This window comes from Phacochoerus africanus, chromosome 14 (genome assembly GCF_016906955.1).
Source record: "Phacochoerus africanus isolate WHEZ1 chromosome 14, ROS_Pafr_v1, whole genome shotgun sequence".
Classification (NCBI taxonomy): Eukaryota; Metazoa; Chordata; class Mammalia; order Artiodactyla; family Suidae; genus Phacochoerus; species Phacochoerus africanus.
Window position 1 is genome coordinate 59633700 of NC_062557.1, and position 14388 is coordinate 59648087.

A 14388-nucleotide genomic window follows, 5' to 3' on the forward strand; every position below is an offset into this window, starting at 1 on the left:
TGTTCATCAAAATCTCATTTGCCTCCAATTATGACTATTTGTGAAGTTTCACAGGCTTTTTTTTTCTCCCACTTCCTCCTTAATTGGTCAGGGCTCCTGCTTTGCTGGCTCAGCAAGGCCCTGGGCACTGACCCACCAAGGGGCGCCACCTTCCCCGGGCCTCAGGGCGCTTGGTGGGAGCCGGGGCCCCGGGGGGGCCGCGTCAGGCGAAGTAGGCGTAAAAGAAGAGGTTGACGCACACGAGGAGGATGGCATTGAGGCCGCAGACCCGGGCCCAGAAGGCGCGTTTCTGGGATGCCGGGCCGTCACCTGCAGGGGGTGCGAGGACGGGCGGGATGAAGGTCGCCGGATCACACCGGGCGCCCTGGCCTCCAGCCCCGCCGTGGGGTGGGAGTGAGGGGGGCACCCAGGGCACACACACCTGTTTTGGCCCCTGAGGGCCGGTCCCGAGCCAGGGTCCACCACGTGAGGTTCTCGATCTGCAGGGAATGGGGGGTGGTCGGGGGTTGCGGGACGGGAATGGGCCCCGACAGGACAGAGTCAGGAGGGGAAGAGGGCAGCCGAGTTCGAAAGGGGCCGGATGGGGTTACGGGTCAGGAGCCAGAGGCAGAGCGGGCCAGGGGTCAGGAGGGGCCCAGAGCCGCCCCTCAGTGCTCAGGGGTCGGGGCAGGCTTACCTGGACGCCCGCGGGGGGCGGTGTTAGCAGGCTCACGGCCACCACCACGGCCCCGCTGAGGACGAAGAGCGCCACGGCGAAGTGCAGGTAGTGGACCATGCGGAGCAGAGCCGGCCGCACGTCGGGGTGGCCGCAGGGCGGGGCGGGGTGCAGGAACTCCAGGACCAGCCTCCAGGCGCCCACCGCCAGCCCCACCATCAGGCCCCAGAAGGCCCCCTGGGGAGGAGGAGGAGGCAGGGCAGCGGGGGCCAAGAGCGGACGGCCCAGGCAGCGGGGAAGTGACCCCAGCGCGCCCCCCCCCCCGCCCCCGGGCTGGACCTGCCCCAGCTCTCCCCACCCCCACCCACCTGCTCGTTGGCCCGCCGCCAGAAGATGCCCAGGACAAAGACCGCAGTCACCGGGGGGGCCAGCGAGCTGGTCACCGACTGCATGTAGATGAAGAGCTGCCCGCTGTTGGAGCCTTGCAGGACGGGGATCCAGGCCACGCTCACGCCAATGAGCACGACGATGACCAGCCTGCGGGCGGCAGCAGGCAGGCCACCCCTCGAGACCCCCTCCTGGTCGCTAAGGCTTGCGTACCACCTGTCCCCTGCCGCCCCAGCTCCAGCCCTCCTCCCGCTGCTCCAGGGGCTGGCCAGTCCTGCCCGCTCCAGACCCTCCCATGGCTCCTGGCCACCTACGGGGGCCACCCCTGACTCGGCCTGCCTGGCCCCCCTCATCCCGGGGGTCCCAGGGTCTCCGGCTTCTAGGCGCCCACTGCCTGTCCCCCACGCCTGGCTGGAGGCACAGGCCGGCCCATCCATTTAGTGGCACCCTGGCACACAGGGGTGCTCGAGAAACACGAGCCCAGCCCTACACTCAGGCCAGACTGGCTTCCAGGTGGTTCCTCTGGGGCAGGCGGGCCTTCGAAGGAGCTGAGGCCTCTGGCGGGCACCTCCCCCACCCCCTGTAGCTCTTGGCTGTGGACTCGCAGCCCCTGCAGGGAGACCTTGGTCCCTGGGGCTCTGGGTTCGGGTGGAGCCCCTCCCCTCTCTCCCCCCCTCCCCCGCATGGGGTCCTCCTTCCAGCTCCTGCCTGCCTCCTGCTGGGCGTGGGCCCCTCAGCAGCAAGGGCGCTGGGATGCGGGGGCCTGGCCCCTGCCCAGCACCCAGAGTGGAGCCAAGAAAACAGATGAGCCTGTCACCCCAGTAGGACTGTGCTGAGGGAGCCCAGGGGAAGCCTCAGTCTAGGAGGGCTGCCAGGAGGAGGGGGCCCTGCAGCCTTGTAAGCATGTGGGACCCGGCTAAGGTGTCCATCTGCCCCTCTCTGGCTGACTGCCTCCCGCCTGTGTCTTGGGTCTGCTGGGCGCTCCCGTCCCTGTGGTGGGTGATGGGTGAGACCTCCTGGAACCCCAGAGTGGGCAGCAGGAGTAAGAGGCCACGTGTGCAGCTGGGATGGGTCCTCCGCTCGCCTGCCCGGCCGCCCGCCCGCCTCTCCTTCCAGGCCTGAGGGAGAGGGTGGAGGAAGGAGGCGCCCCCTCGACTCAGGCTAATTAACCCTCCGCCTGGCGGGCGGCCAGGCGCGGCCCTCTTCAAAGACAGCTCCGCCCGCGCCCTCCTCGCACAGGCCCCGCATCCAACCCCCGACTCAGCATCTCTGGAAGGGTGGGGGCGGGGCCCTGGCCTTGCTCCTGGCCTCTCGGTTGCTCCTGTGACTCGGCCACCACCGGGCTACCAGAGGGACCTTAAACCCAAGGCCGATCCCTCCACTTGCAATGTCCTTCTCAACTCTTCCCCCAGCAAAACCCTTTCATCTCCAAGGCCCAGCTCGAGGCCCTCCTCCTCCAGGAAGTCCTCCTGAGCCCCCATCCCTCCACTCGGCCATCAGGGCGCCTGGCTCCTTCTATTGTCCCTGGGCTGCAGCCGCAGTTGCAGGGGGTGGGTCCTCAAGGGTTGGGGGGCTCTGAGCTCTTTCTGGACCCCTTAAATTGTCCAGTTCGATGCAGGACACCAGGGACGTCTGGCACCAGTGGACTGAATAAGAGGAGGTAGACAGAGGGGCGGGAGGGGGTACCAGGGAGGGAGGCTGGGGGCTGGCAAAGATAGGGGCTCCAGGCATGAGATTGCCATGTCCCCCAGCCCGAGGAGACCAGTGGGGTTCCCAGCATCTTCCGTAGGCTTCTTGTGCCCTCCGCCCCAAACTCTTTCCCTCCTTGGATTGAGGCTCCAGAGATAGGAGCCTACGGGGCTGGAAACGCAGCTTGAATGGTGCTGCTGTAGGCAGGAGGAGGCCGGAGGTGTTGGGGGCGTCCTGCTTCTTCAAGATGGCCCAGCACCCAGCACTGAGCCCCCTCCACCCCACCAACCTGGTAGCCAACATAACTGCGGCCCAGAGAGGGTGAGCAGCCTGCCCGGCATCACACAGCACGTGCCCCTGGCAGGCTGGCAGGGCCCGGGGCAGGCTCCCCTGGGTGGACGGGGTGGGAAGGAGGTCAAGGGCGTAGATGGGAGACCAGCTCCGGACTCAGGCTTCAGGTGGAGCAGGAGGCCGGGCACGCGGACCAGCAGGGGGCACGGAGGGCTGCAGGTCCAGGCGGGGGCGGGGGCAAGGCACACCCTGGGGCAGGGGGATGTCGGGGCCCCAGCTCCCGGGAAGCGAGGGGTGGAGGGGCTCAGAGGGAGTGGGTCAGATGGGGCAGGCACCCCCTGGCTGGGATGGGCGGTCAGGGTACTGACACGGGGGCCGCTGCGAGCCGCGGGAGAGGCTCCCTGTTCCCGAGGAGGCGGCGAGCCTGCTGCGAGCTCACACCTGCCGCCGGCGTGCCCTGACACAGGCTGCTCTTCTGCGTCACTGGGACGACTGCCTGGAGCCCTGGGAGCCCCCGCCCTGAGGAGGGGGTGTGGTTGGCCAAGCCCAGCAGCAGAGGCTGGCAGAGCAGGGGCAATGCGGGGCGAGTGGCACCCCAGAGGGGGCACAACTCCTCTTCGCCCATCGCCCAGGTCACACCCAAAGGCACTCGGCCGAGCACGGGGCTGGAGGGCAGGCCAGACTGGCCCCCCCTGCCCCCATGGGGAGGGACATCAGGGCCCTGGTTGGACCTACAAAGGCCACAGGCGCTGTGGGAGCAGTCAGGCTACAGCTCCTGTGGGAGGCGTCCAGGGGAGGGGGCTCGTTCCTTAGTCAGGGCTATCAGGGAGGGCTGCCTGGAGGAGGGCCACTTGAGCAGAGAGAGCAGAGTCTGGAAAGATCGGGTGAGTCACGGAGGTGACTGAGGAGGGGACAAGCAGGGCTGGGAGGAAATGTGCAGACGCTCTGCGGGGCCAGGGGCACCGGGCCAGAGGGACAACTATGGCCCGGTTGTGGCCGCGCCAGAGCCCAGGCCCCGGCCCTCCCTGGGGCAGCTGGGAGCCATCAGGGTGGGGGTGGGGCTCAGATGTGGGAAAGAAGATCTCCTGATGGTTAGGGAAGGGGACCCCACCCGCCACCCTGCCACCCTGCCGAGACTCCCTCAGGGACAAGAGGTGCTGTCGAGATGGGGGCTGTGGCTGTGAAGGGGGGGGGGCAGGAGAGCCATGGAGAAGGTGCCATGGACAGGGTGTTCCAGCCGCTTCTTTCCTCTCTCTCCCAGCATCGTCCTTTCTCCAATCGGCAAACTCCTATGCATCCCTCAAAGCCCAGTCTGGTGGGGCCTCTTAGGCTGGTTCTGTGGCCGGGGAGGCCCTCGTCCCTGCCCCTCCCCTGCCCGTACCGTCCCACCAGCAGCAGCTCCCGCTCGCCGGCGCGGGGCCGCAGCCGCCTCCAGACGTCCATGGTGAAGAGGGTGCTGCTGCTGTTAAAGATGGAGGTCAGCGAGGACATGAGCGCGGCCATCATCACGGCGACCATCAGCCCCCGCAGACCTGGGGGGACAACGCGGGGCCGCTGTGACCCTGCCTGGGCTCCCGGCCCCCGCCAGCCCCCCTGCCCAGGGCCCTCTGGCTGAGCCCCTCCGGCGGCCTTGGCCGCTCGCAAATCCCTGTGCACAGACCTGGAGGGAGGAGGGGTCGGGGGAGGGGCGGAGACCCCCAACACGGAGGCTGGGGACAACTGTGGGACTCCTGCCTCTGCGGCCTGCCCCTGCGGGCTGCGGGCCACCAGGAGCTTCCAGCTGACCAAACACTCTCCCACCCAGACTTCACTTGAGGCGGAGGCTCAGAGAGGGGCAGAGAGCTGCCCAGGACGCACAGCAGTCCAGAGACAGGCCTTGGGGGGGGCCGGGACCCTCAGTCTGGAGGCCCCACCCTGGGCAGGGCCCAGGGCCTGGGGTTTCCTGCTACTGCCTGCGTGCGGCCGCCCTGGCAGGCACGGGGGTCCCCTGTCTGGTCAGCTCCGTGCAAGAGGAGGCGTGGTCGCCCAGACAGGAGAGAAAAATCCATCTGGTCATTGGCTGGAAAATGAGTGAGGGGCCCACTCGCTGTGGGCGAGGCCCTGCCGTGCGAAGCCTTCTAGGGGCTGTGGGCTTGAGAGGTGCTAAGGCTACAGAGGCCTCGTGCTGCGTGGCTTCAGGCTGGTAGCCTCCCCTCTCTGGGCTTCCGTCTGAGTCTGTCTCCAAGGCTTCGGGTGTTTTTCTTCAGGTGTCGAAGCACCTCCGCCACCTCCGCAGATCCCCGGCTGCCTCCAGCCCTCCCCCAACTTCTCCACATGCCCCCACCTCCGACCCTAGGAAAAGCCGCCTCCCCGAGGCCTCAGCCTTATAGGTGTCATTGCTTGCCCAGCCCTGGTTCCGCCTCTGACCTGCTGTGTGACTTCCAAGCATCCCCTGGCCCTCTCTGTTCCCTTAGGCTGACAGAGGAAGGTGAGTTAAATCCGTTTCCTCCACACCTTTCTCCACCCTCCTTCTCCGGCTCAGGGAGGCGGACGCGCCTCCCACTTCTCAGGCAGGGAGCTCAAGGGGACAGCGCTGGAGAGGGGTCATGGGGTCAGCGCTGGGGGCTCAGGCAGCCCCCAGAACAGAAGGGGCAGGCGAGGCCGGCAGGTGGGAAGCCCACGGTGTGGCCAAGCCTTGTGTGGGGCCGTTTTCCTGCACTGCTGGGTTTAATCCCAGCAACAACGCTGCTGAGGGTGGCTAAGCGTCATTATCCCCGATTTATAAATGAGGACACTGAAGCTGCAGGCAGGGAAGGCACCTGCCCCAAATATCTCAGCCAGTGAGAGTGGCAGAGCCCAGGTCTGCGCTGGGAGGGAGGAGGGAGCAGGGCGGGGCCGGGGAGCGCCCATGGGGGACACTGGGAATCCGGAGGTGAAACCGGGCTGCAGAGGGCCTCGGAAAGTCATCTCCTCTTTCGGTTTAGGTGGGACCGAACCCCTGGCTTGCATACCTCCTGTGACAGGGAACTCACCACCCCACATCAGACTGGCAGGGAACGTGGAGAGGGCCAAAACCAGCCCCACATTCTCGCAGGTGCCCGCAGGGTCTCAGGGATGGGAAGCTGCAGACTCGTGGTGGGCTGGAGCAAAGTCACACCAGCGGCCTTGGGGCCAGATAGGCTGGCGTTTGTGTCTTAGCCACAAGCTACAAGCCTTGGACAAGTCACTTTCTACTGTCTGTGCCCCAGTGTGCCCACGGGTAAAGCACAGCTGAAAACGCTGCCTCATAGCCTCAGACGAGGAGCAGTCTGGAGAGGGCCTGGTGCCCAGGAGGCCTCGAAAAGGAGAGCGGCGGCCTTTCTCGAAGGCGGGGCAGCCCAGGTTAGGAGAACAAGCCCTGGACGCCGACCACCCACACTCAGACCCCAGCTTTGCAGCTCACCTGCCACATGAGCCCGGCCAGGTCGCCCTGGCTCTCAGCCTCCCCACCTCCAAGCGGACAGGATGCTGAGAGCGCCCAGGGTTCTCGGTGCGCGGTGGGTGCCGTGTGCACCCTCTGCCATCGTCACCCTCCTCTCTTCCCCTCTGAGCAGAACTTCCCAGCTGGACGTCGCCCGGCATCACCCTGGACCCAGAGTGGCTCCATGGTCCCCAGGGTCCCTCCCCAGACCCGCCAAAGCCTCACCTGTGGGCATCAGCTCCATGACCAGCTTGGGGTAGGCGATGTTGGAGCAGCCAATCTCGGCCCCACAGGCCCGCAGGCACTCGGACGGCACCACGCAGCCCACATCATCTACGTGAAAAGAATAACCCGGCGTTCCATGCTTGTCCCACCATTTCTGGGCCAAGGGAAGGAGCTGGCTGCACCTGCCAGCACTGCCCTCCCCGTGGGCGGCTCAGAAGTCATCCCTCCATCTGGAATAACGCCCCCTCCCCAGCAGCTCCCTCCCCCCACCCCCCATCACAAGTTCTGGTCCCTGGCCTCCCCTGGCCCACCGGGGCGCCAAGGACTAAAGACGGGTCGTGGTTTGGCTGCGGACGCTGCCCAGGGGCTGGAGCATCGCCCAGCCTCGCCCGCTGAGTGAAGGAGGAAGGGTTGTCTGTCCTGAGCCTCAGCCCAGACCCGGACTGGATTCCAAAGCCCGGCCTCCCCGCCAGCCACTGGAGCACTGCCCGGGTCGTGGCAGGAGGCCCCCCGGCGCCCAGCTCTGGGGGAGGGTACAGAGTCCACCCCCTGTGCTCTTCTTCCTTCGGGAAATGCTCTTTGGACACCTCTGACCCCCTGCCCCTCTGGATGTTCTGCAGGGCCCGCGGAGGAATGCGCAGAGCAAGCACATGAGAGGTGGCCGTGATGGGGAAAGTTCAGGAACAGGAGTGGCCCGCCCCGCACTCAGAGAGGAGAACAGGGGGCAGGAATGCAGCCGCTCGGCCACAGGGGCCCGTGTGGGGCCCTGTCCTTGCGGCAGGCACCTGTGACTCACGTTCTCTGCGTGGACCGGGCCCTCCTAGGTCAGTGTCCCTCCTGAGATGCCCAACCCACCGTGGAGGGTCTCAGATGCCCTCCTCCGGCCCAGCGGGGCTGGAGCAGCAACGCCCTCCCTGCCAGCCCGGGCCTTGGCCCACATTCCTCTGCTAGGGCAGCCTCAACTGAGCCCCAGGTCCCTCCCGCTCAGTGCATCCCCGGCCCCCCAGCCAGTGGCATCTGCCCCCATCGCCTGCACACTCCTCCCAGGGACCTGGGCACCAGCTCCTCCCTGCCCCCCATCCTCTCCATCCTCCCAAGGTGGCGGCTTTGCTCAAGCCACTTACTTCTCAGGAACCCCTCCCTCCCCAACCCCAGAGCCTGCAGCGTCCTGGAAAAAAAGCCTTCCTGGGACATCAGAGGCCCTTGACAACTGGTCCCAGGTTCTGCCACCCAGCTGCCCGTGCCAGCCACCCTGACCCGCCTGTGTGTTCTCACACACGCCCAGCACGCTGCCACCTCCGTGCCTTTGCAGAAGCGTCTCCTCCTCCTGGTGCTCTGTCCCTATGCTGTTTACCTCCAGCGTCGTGGCCCTGGCCAGGGGCTAGTCCTCCAAGGCTTCCGCAACCGCCACCCGCCCCCTGCCCACCCCCCGCCTCCCACGGCAGACCAGCTTCCTCCCAAGGGCCTAGGGTTGAATCACAGTCATTTGTTTGTATGTGGGAGCTTCCAAGGGCGGGCACTGGCTTCGGATCTCTGGGATACTGGCTCTCCCAGGTATCGCCCAGCTCAGGGCTGGGCCCAGAGGAGAGGTTCTGTGAACCTCTGTGAGTGAATGAGTGAGGAAACGAGTGAATGGTTGGGAGAAAGGAGAAAGGCACAGAAGGAGAGGAGGAACTGGGAGAAAGGATCCCAGAAAGGGTTATGGAGGAGTTCAGGCACTGTTTGATCCAGCTGCCCTACCGTTCCACCTCTAGCCCACCGGTTGTGCAGATGAGAACTCAGGACCAGAAAGGGTATAACTTGCCTGGGACACAGAGTCAGACTCAGGATAGAGCCTGAGGTCCCCTGGGACTCTGGGGCCGCTGGGGTCCAGCATTCAGAGGGCAAGTGACTGGCCCCTCCTGACAGCTTCTGGGGTTGGACTGGCTGGCTCTGGCGCTTAGATGACCCAGCCCTCTGGGGAGGGACAGGTGAGGAGTCACAGCCACATAATGGCCCAAAAAGCCCGAGTCAGGAGATCCTGGCTGAGTTTATTCAGCCTATTTCAGCCCGTTCCAGCCTCCCAGGATGGGGCACTGCTGGCTTGCCTGCCTAAGTGTGTGCTGAACAGCAAGAACAGACAACCTCTCCTTTGTGACAGGGGCAGAAATGTCACCGCCTAAATAAAGTCCCCCGTGTGTGCCAACTTAGGCATGAGCAGCCCCAGGCCAGGGAGGGCTTCTGGCCTGGCAGAGTACCTGAGTCTGCAGGCTCGGAGCCCCCCACTGGGCTCCACCTTGACACCAGCAAACCCACCCAGCCAGGGTCCACACCAGAAGCCGGAGGTCGGCTCTCTCCCTGTCCCCCACGTCCTCCCTCCCCGCGGCCAACGCCAAGTCCAGCCATCGGGCTTGGGGACTGGGGAACTGCACCACCTTGCCTCTGTAGCCCACCTTCTCCGTGAGCATCTGAAGGAACTTCTAGAACCACCAGTCTGCCAGGCTCCCCCGTTCAGAGCCTCTGCAGGAAGAGTCATGGGGCTCTAACTGCCTCTATAGTCTTCTGCCCATCGGTCACCCTCGCCCCCAGCTCTGGGCCCCTGTGACCACGACTCCTTCCTGCTGGAATATCCTTCCCATCCCTCCAACTCACTGTGGGAACAGTGTCGGGGAGCTCCAGGCTTTGGGGCCACACACTCCAAGGCACCAATAACTCTGTGGATTGTGTCCTTCCTGCCTCTCCATAGCCCATGACCATGGGGCCCATGGAGGAGCCTGGACCCCTGCAGTGCTCAGCACAGGCTAATGTGTAGCAAACTCTGCTGTGTTTGTTGACTGACTGAATGACCCTCTTCCAAGATGGTCACTGGACACACCACCCTGAGGGGTCCTCGAGGTGCTCCCCACTCCCCAGGCTGGCCTGGCACATTCCTGGGAGCCAGTCCAGATGCTGATGCCACAGGAGGGAGCAGGGGAAGAGCACAGAGACCCGGGTTTGAGTCCAGTTCTCTCAATCCCTTACTGTGTCATCCTGGTTAATAATTCTCTGTAGGAGGCTCTGTCCTTTCAGGGGGCATCCTTAGGCCAACAACTCAACTTCAACCTAAACTCACACCTCACTGCAAAATGAACTCAAAACAGATCACAGATTTAAAAGTGAAACTATCCAACTTTTAGGAGCAAAAATGGGAGGATATCTTTGGGACCTAGGGCAAGGCGAATGGTTTTAGACTTGACATCAAAAGCGTAATCCAGGAGTTCCCGTCGTGGCTCAGTGGTTAAAAAATCTGACGAGCATCCATGGGGACGCAGGTTCGACCCCTGGCCTCGCTCAGTGGGTTAAAGATCTGGCATCGCCGTGAGCTGTGGTATAGGTCGCAGATGCGGCTCAGATCCTGCGTTGCTGTGCATGTGATGTAGGCCGGGAGCTACAGCTACAACTCGACCCCCTCTGCTGTGTTTGTTGACTGACTGGGAATTTCCATATGCCGCAGGTGCGGCCCCCCCCCCAAAAAAAAAGCATAATCCATAAACTTAAAGATTGACAAATCAGAGCTCATCAGAACTGAAGCGTTTGCTCTGTATAAAACACTTGTGAAGAGGATGAAAAGAAAAGCTGCAGAAACAAACTCAGTAAAGTTTCAGGAAACAAGTTGCATACACAAGCTCAGCTGCGTTTCTCTACACTAGCAATGAGAGAGAAATTAGGAAAACAAGGCCATTTGCAGTAGCATAAAAAAGAATAAAACACCTAGGAATAAATTTAACCAAGGAAGTGAAGGGTCTGTACCCTGAAAACTGTAAGACACCAGCGAAAGAAATTCAAGAAGACACATGAAAAACGGAAAGATAAGCCATGCTCCTGGACTGGAAGAATTAATATTGGTAAAATGTCCATCGGCCCCAAAGTGATCTACAGAGTCCCTGTAATCTCCACAGGTTTCCACAGAAATAGAGAAAAACCACCCCAAACCACCTGCCTGGACCCATAAAAAAAATCCTGAGTCACCAAAGGAATGTTAAGAAAGAAAAACAAAGCTGGAAGCACCACATTTCCTGACTTTAAGCCAAACCCCAGAGCTACAGTGATCAAAATAGGGTGATACGGGCACAAAAACAGACACACAGGTCAAAGGAAAAGCAAAGAGAGCCCAGCAGCGAGCCTGTGCACAGATGAGCAAGTGATTTACGACAGAGGAGAGAAGAACACACGATGAGGAAAGGACGGTCTCTCTCGGGTTTTTTGTTATCGTTTTTGTCTTTTTGCCTTTTCTTGAGCCGCTCCCGAGGCATATGGAGGTTCCCGGGCTAGGGGTCGAATCAGAGCTGTAGCCACCGGCCTACGCCAGAGCCACAGCAACGCGGGATCCGAGCCGCGTCTGTGACCCACACCACAGCTCACAGCAGCACCGGATCCTCAACCCACTGGGCAAGGCCAGGGATCGAACCCGCAACCTCATGGTTCCTAGTCGGATTCGTTAACCACAGCGCCACGACGGGAACTCCGAAAGGACGGTCGCTGAAATAAATGGTGGTAGTAAAACTCGGCGGCCACGTGCAAAAGAACAAACCGGACCCATTTCTCACACCACGCACACAAATCAACTCGAAATGGCTTAAAGGAAAAGAAAAAAAAAAAAAAAGGCTTAAAGACCAGCAACCCTAGAAGAAAACTTAGGTGGGAACTCCTTGACGTTGGCCTTGGCAATGATTTGTTTGGATTTGACACAAAAAGCAAAAGCAAAAAAAAAAAAAAAAAAAGGCGAAAACCAATCCTCCCTCAAAAAAACCCCCAAACAAGTGGGACTATATCAAACTAAAAGGCTTCTGCACATAAAACAATCAACAAAATGAAAAGGCAATCTACAGAATGAGAGAAGATATTTACAAACTGTATGTCTGACAGGGAGTTGATATCCAAAATATGTAAAGATCTCATTCAACTCAATAACGAAGACAAAAACCTACAAACAGAACACAGAAATGTGATTTAAAGATAGGCAGAGAGGAGTTCCCATCGTGGCCCAGTGGTTAGGGAACCTGACTAGCATCCATGAGGAGGTGGGTTCGATCCCTGGCCTCGCTCAGTGGGTTAAGGATCTGGCGTGGCCTTGAGCTATGGTGTAGGTTGAAGATGAGGCTCGGATCCTGCGATGCTGTGGCTGTGGTGGAGGCCAGCAGTTGCAGCTCTGATTCGACCCCTAGCCTGGGAACTTCCACATGCTGCAGGTGCGGTCCTAAAAAGACAAAAGACAAAAAAAAAAAAAAAGATAAGCAGAGGAACTGAACAAACATTTTTCCAAAGGAGGCATACAAACGGCCAACGAGTACATGGAAAGCACCTGTTCAGCATCGCCAACCATTGGGGAAATTGCAATAAGTTATCACCGCGTGCCCATCAGAACGGCCATCAGCAGAGAGGGAAGCGATGACAAGAGGCAGCCACGATGTGCAGAAAAGGGAGCCCTGGTGCTCGGATGGTTGGGCTGCAAACTGGTGCAGCCACTAGGGAAACAGCATGGAGGTTCCTTAAACAAGTTATAAAAAAAACTACATGGGATCAAGCAACCCCATCTAGGTTATACAGTTCAGGGAAATGAAATCGCCACCTCGAAGGGACATCTGCGCTCCCGTGCTCACGGCAGCCAAGATATGGAAGCAATCTAAGGCCTTCGACACTTAGGATGAACGGATTAACGAAGATGCGACATTTAGATGTATAAGGATATATCACGCAGCCAAGAGAAGGAAAGACATCCTGCCATTTGCAATAACGTGGATGGAACTTGAGGGTGTTACCCCGAGTGAAGTAAGTCAGACAGAGAAAGATAAATACTTACACGTGGACGCTAAAGATGCTAAAGACTGGCACACCACGGAGTACCAGTCCGTCAGAGAAAGCTGCCCATACACACCCACCTGGACCAGTCACCAGAGGAGAACAGGGGAGCGGTTGCCGTGGTTAAGGACGGAGGTGCGGCTGCAAAGGGACAGCTCTGCATCTGATGGTGCTTTACCCAAACCTGCACGTGTGACGAGGATGTGCACGCACACACACACAACTGGTGAACTCTCAACGAGCTCTCTGGCTTGCTGTCGTCACACGGTCGTTAGGCAAGACGCCACCGTTGGGGGAACTGGGTGAAGGCTGCATGCTAGCTCTCTGCTGGGTTTTTAACAGCTTCCTGCGAACCTCTATGGAAAGGTAAGGGGAAGGCTGGAGGCCCTTCGGCTGAGAGCCAGGACTCCTTGCGTGAGCCCAGGGCCTCTGTGCAGAGGGAAGGACAAAAGGAGAGCGGAGGCCCAGAGAGGGCCTCGTCTGGGTCTCCAGCGGCAGAGACTATAAATCAGCCTTCAGGAACCCCCCCGCCTCCACTCCCCTGCTTCCGACGTGGGGTGGGGAGGATGCAGGTGTGTGTGCGTGTAAGTGGGAGGAGCTGGGGGCACCTATGTGGCTGTGCTCAGGAAGGGGCGCCGCATTCAGACAGGGTGAAGTCCCCCCACCGGCCAGGGTGGAGGGCAGGACTTGAGGGCTCGGTGACAGGGCCGCAGGGATGCTGGGGCGGCAGACCCAGGAGAGACAGACAGACAGGCGGTAGTAAGGGTCCTGGGGGCGGGGCGAGGGGGGGCCTCAGCAGCACAGAGCAGTGTCCCCAGGGCCCCAATCCCAGCCAGGCACAGAGCAGCCCCATCCAGGGCTGGGCGGGAAGGGGTGGGCTGGGTGCCTGACTGACTGGCTGCAGCCTGTGATGGGGTGGGGGCTGTTGTTGGACCAGGTTTAATGGGCTTTGCTGTCCCTGCCCTGGGAGCGTGCTTTCAGATGTGGTCCCCACACACCCCCATGACCAAGGTCCCAAGCCCCGAGGACGCGGGGCCAAGAGCTGGGCCTGGCCTCAGCCCACAGCCACCTGCTCCCCACCCCCAAGACTCAGACGGGGCGCTGCTCAGCACGCAGGATGGGTGCTGGTGGGGGCCCTCTCAGCAGGGAGCGGGGCTGAGACCTAGAACAAGAACCGGCTCTGTCCACAGCAGGCTCTGTGAAGGCTGCTGAGGCTGCGGGACAGCTGCCTTGGGGACTCCCAGCCCAGCGCCCCAACTGCACTTCCACAACTGGACAGCAGAGCATCTGTGCGGAGTTTGCATCCTACCTGGGAAACTGGACACAAACAGGGTTGGACCAGGGTCATCAAGAGGCGGGGCGGGGGGGGGGGGGGTGCGCCAAGGCTGTTGACTTGTTGAGTGTCCTCCGGGAGAACACTGTCCCTCTCTGGACTGCAATGTTCCAGGACCTCTTGGACTTTGGTGTCTGAGCGGTTCAGAATTCGGCCACCTGGGGCTGGTGGCAGCAGAGCAGTCAGACCCACACTCGCCCCAGGTCTGTGTCCGTCGGGGGTGGGGGGTGAATCAGCTTCCGGCCCCGCCCCCGGCCGCACGTGACCGCAGGTGGCGGCGGCGGGGTGGGCGGGGCGGCACTTAGTCACCGGCCGCCGCCCTCGCCGCCCGGTAAGCGAGGCCCGGCCCGCGCCTCCGACCCCGGGCGACCCGCGCGCGCTGCCGGGAGCCTCCTCCGCGACGCCCGGGGGTTTGGCGACCCCCTCCCCCCACCCCCGGGCCCTTCCCGGAAGCCCTCGGGATGCGGGGCGCCGCCGAGCGGGGCCAGAGGCCGTCCGAGGGCAGACTCCGGTCTCCCACTCTTGGGAACGTCTGGGGGGGTGGTCTCCGCC

General features: G+C 61.9%; 1 protein-coding gene across 1 annotated transcript in view; it reads right to left on the reverse strand.

Annotated features, from left to right (window-relative positions):
• SLC5A10 (solute carrier family 5 member 10) overlaps window positions 1-14388 on the reverse strand; it is a 50190-nt gene continuing 35802 nt past the window's right edge. The window contains exons 10-15 of the mRNA XM_047758477.1: window positions 6687-6794; window positions 4404-4554; window positions 1024-1192; window positions 677-892; window positions 422-479; window positions 1-309 (exon numbers count right to left, since the gene is read on the reverse strand). Coding sequence (XP_047614433.1) covers window positions 203-309; window positions 422-479; window positions 677-892; window positions 1024-1192; window positions 4404-4554; window positions 6687-6794 — 809 coding nt within the window. The 3' untranslated portion in view covers window positions 1-202. The remainder of the gene's footprint in view (window positions 310-421; window positions 480-676; window positions 893-1023; window positions 1193-4403; window positions 4555-6686; window positions 6795-14388) is intronic.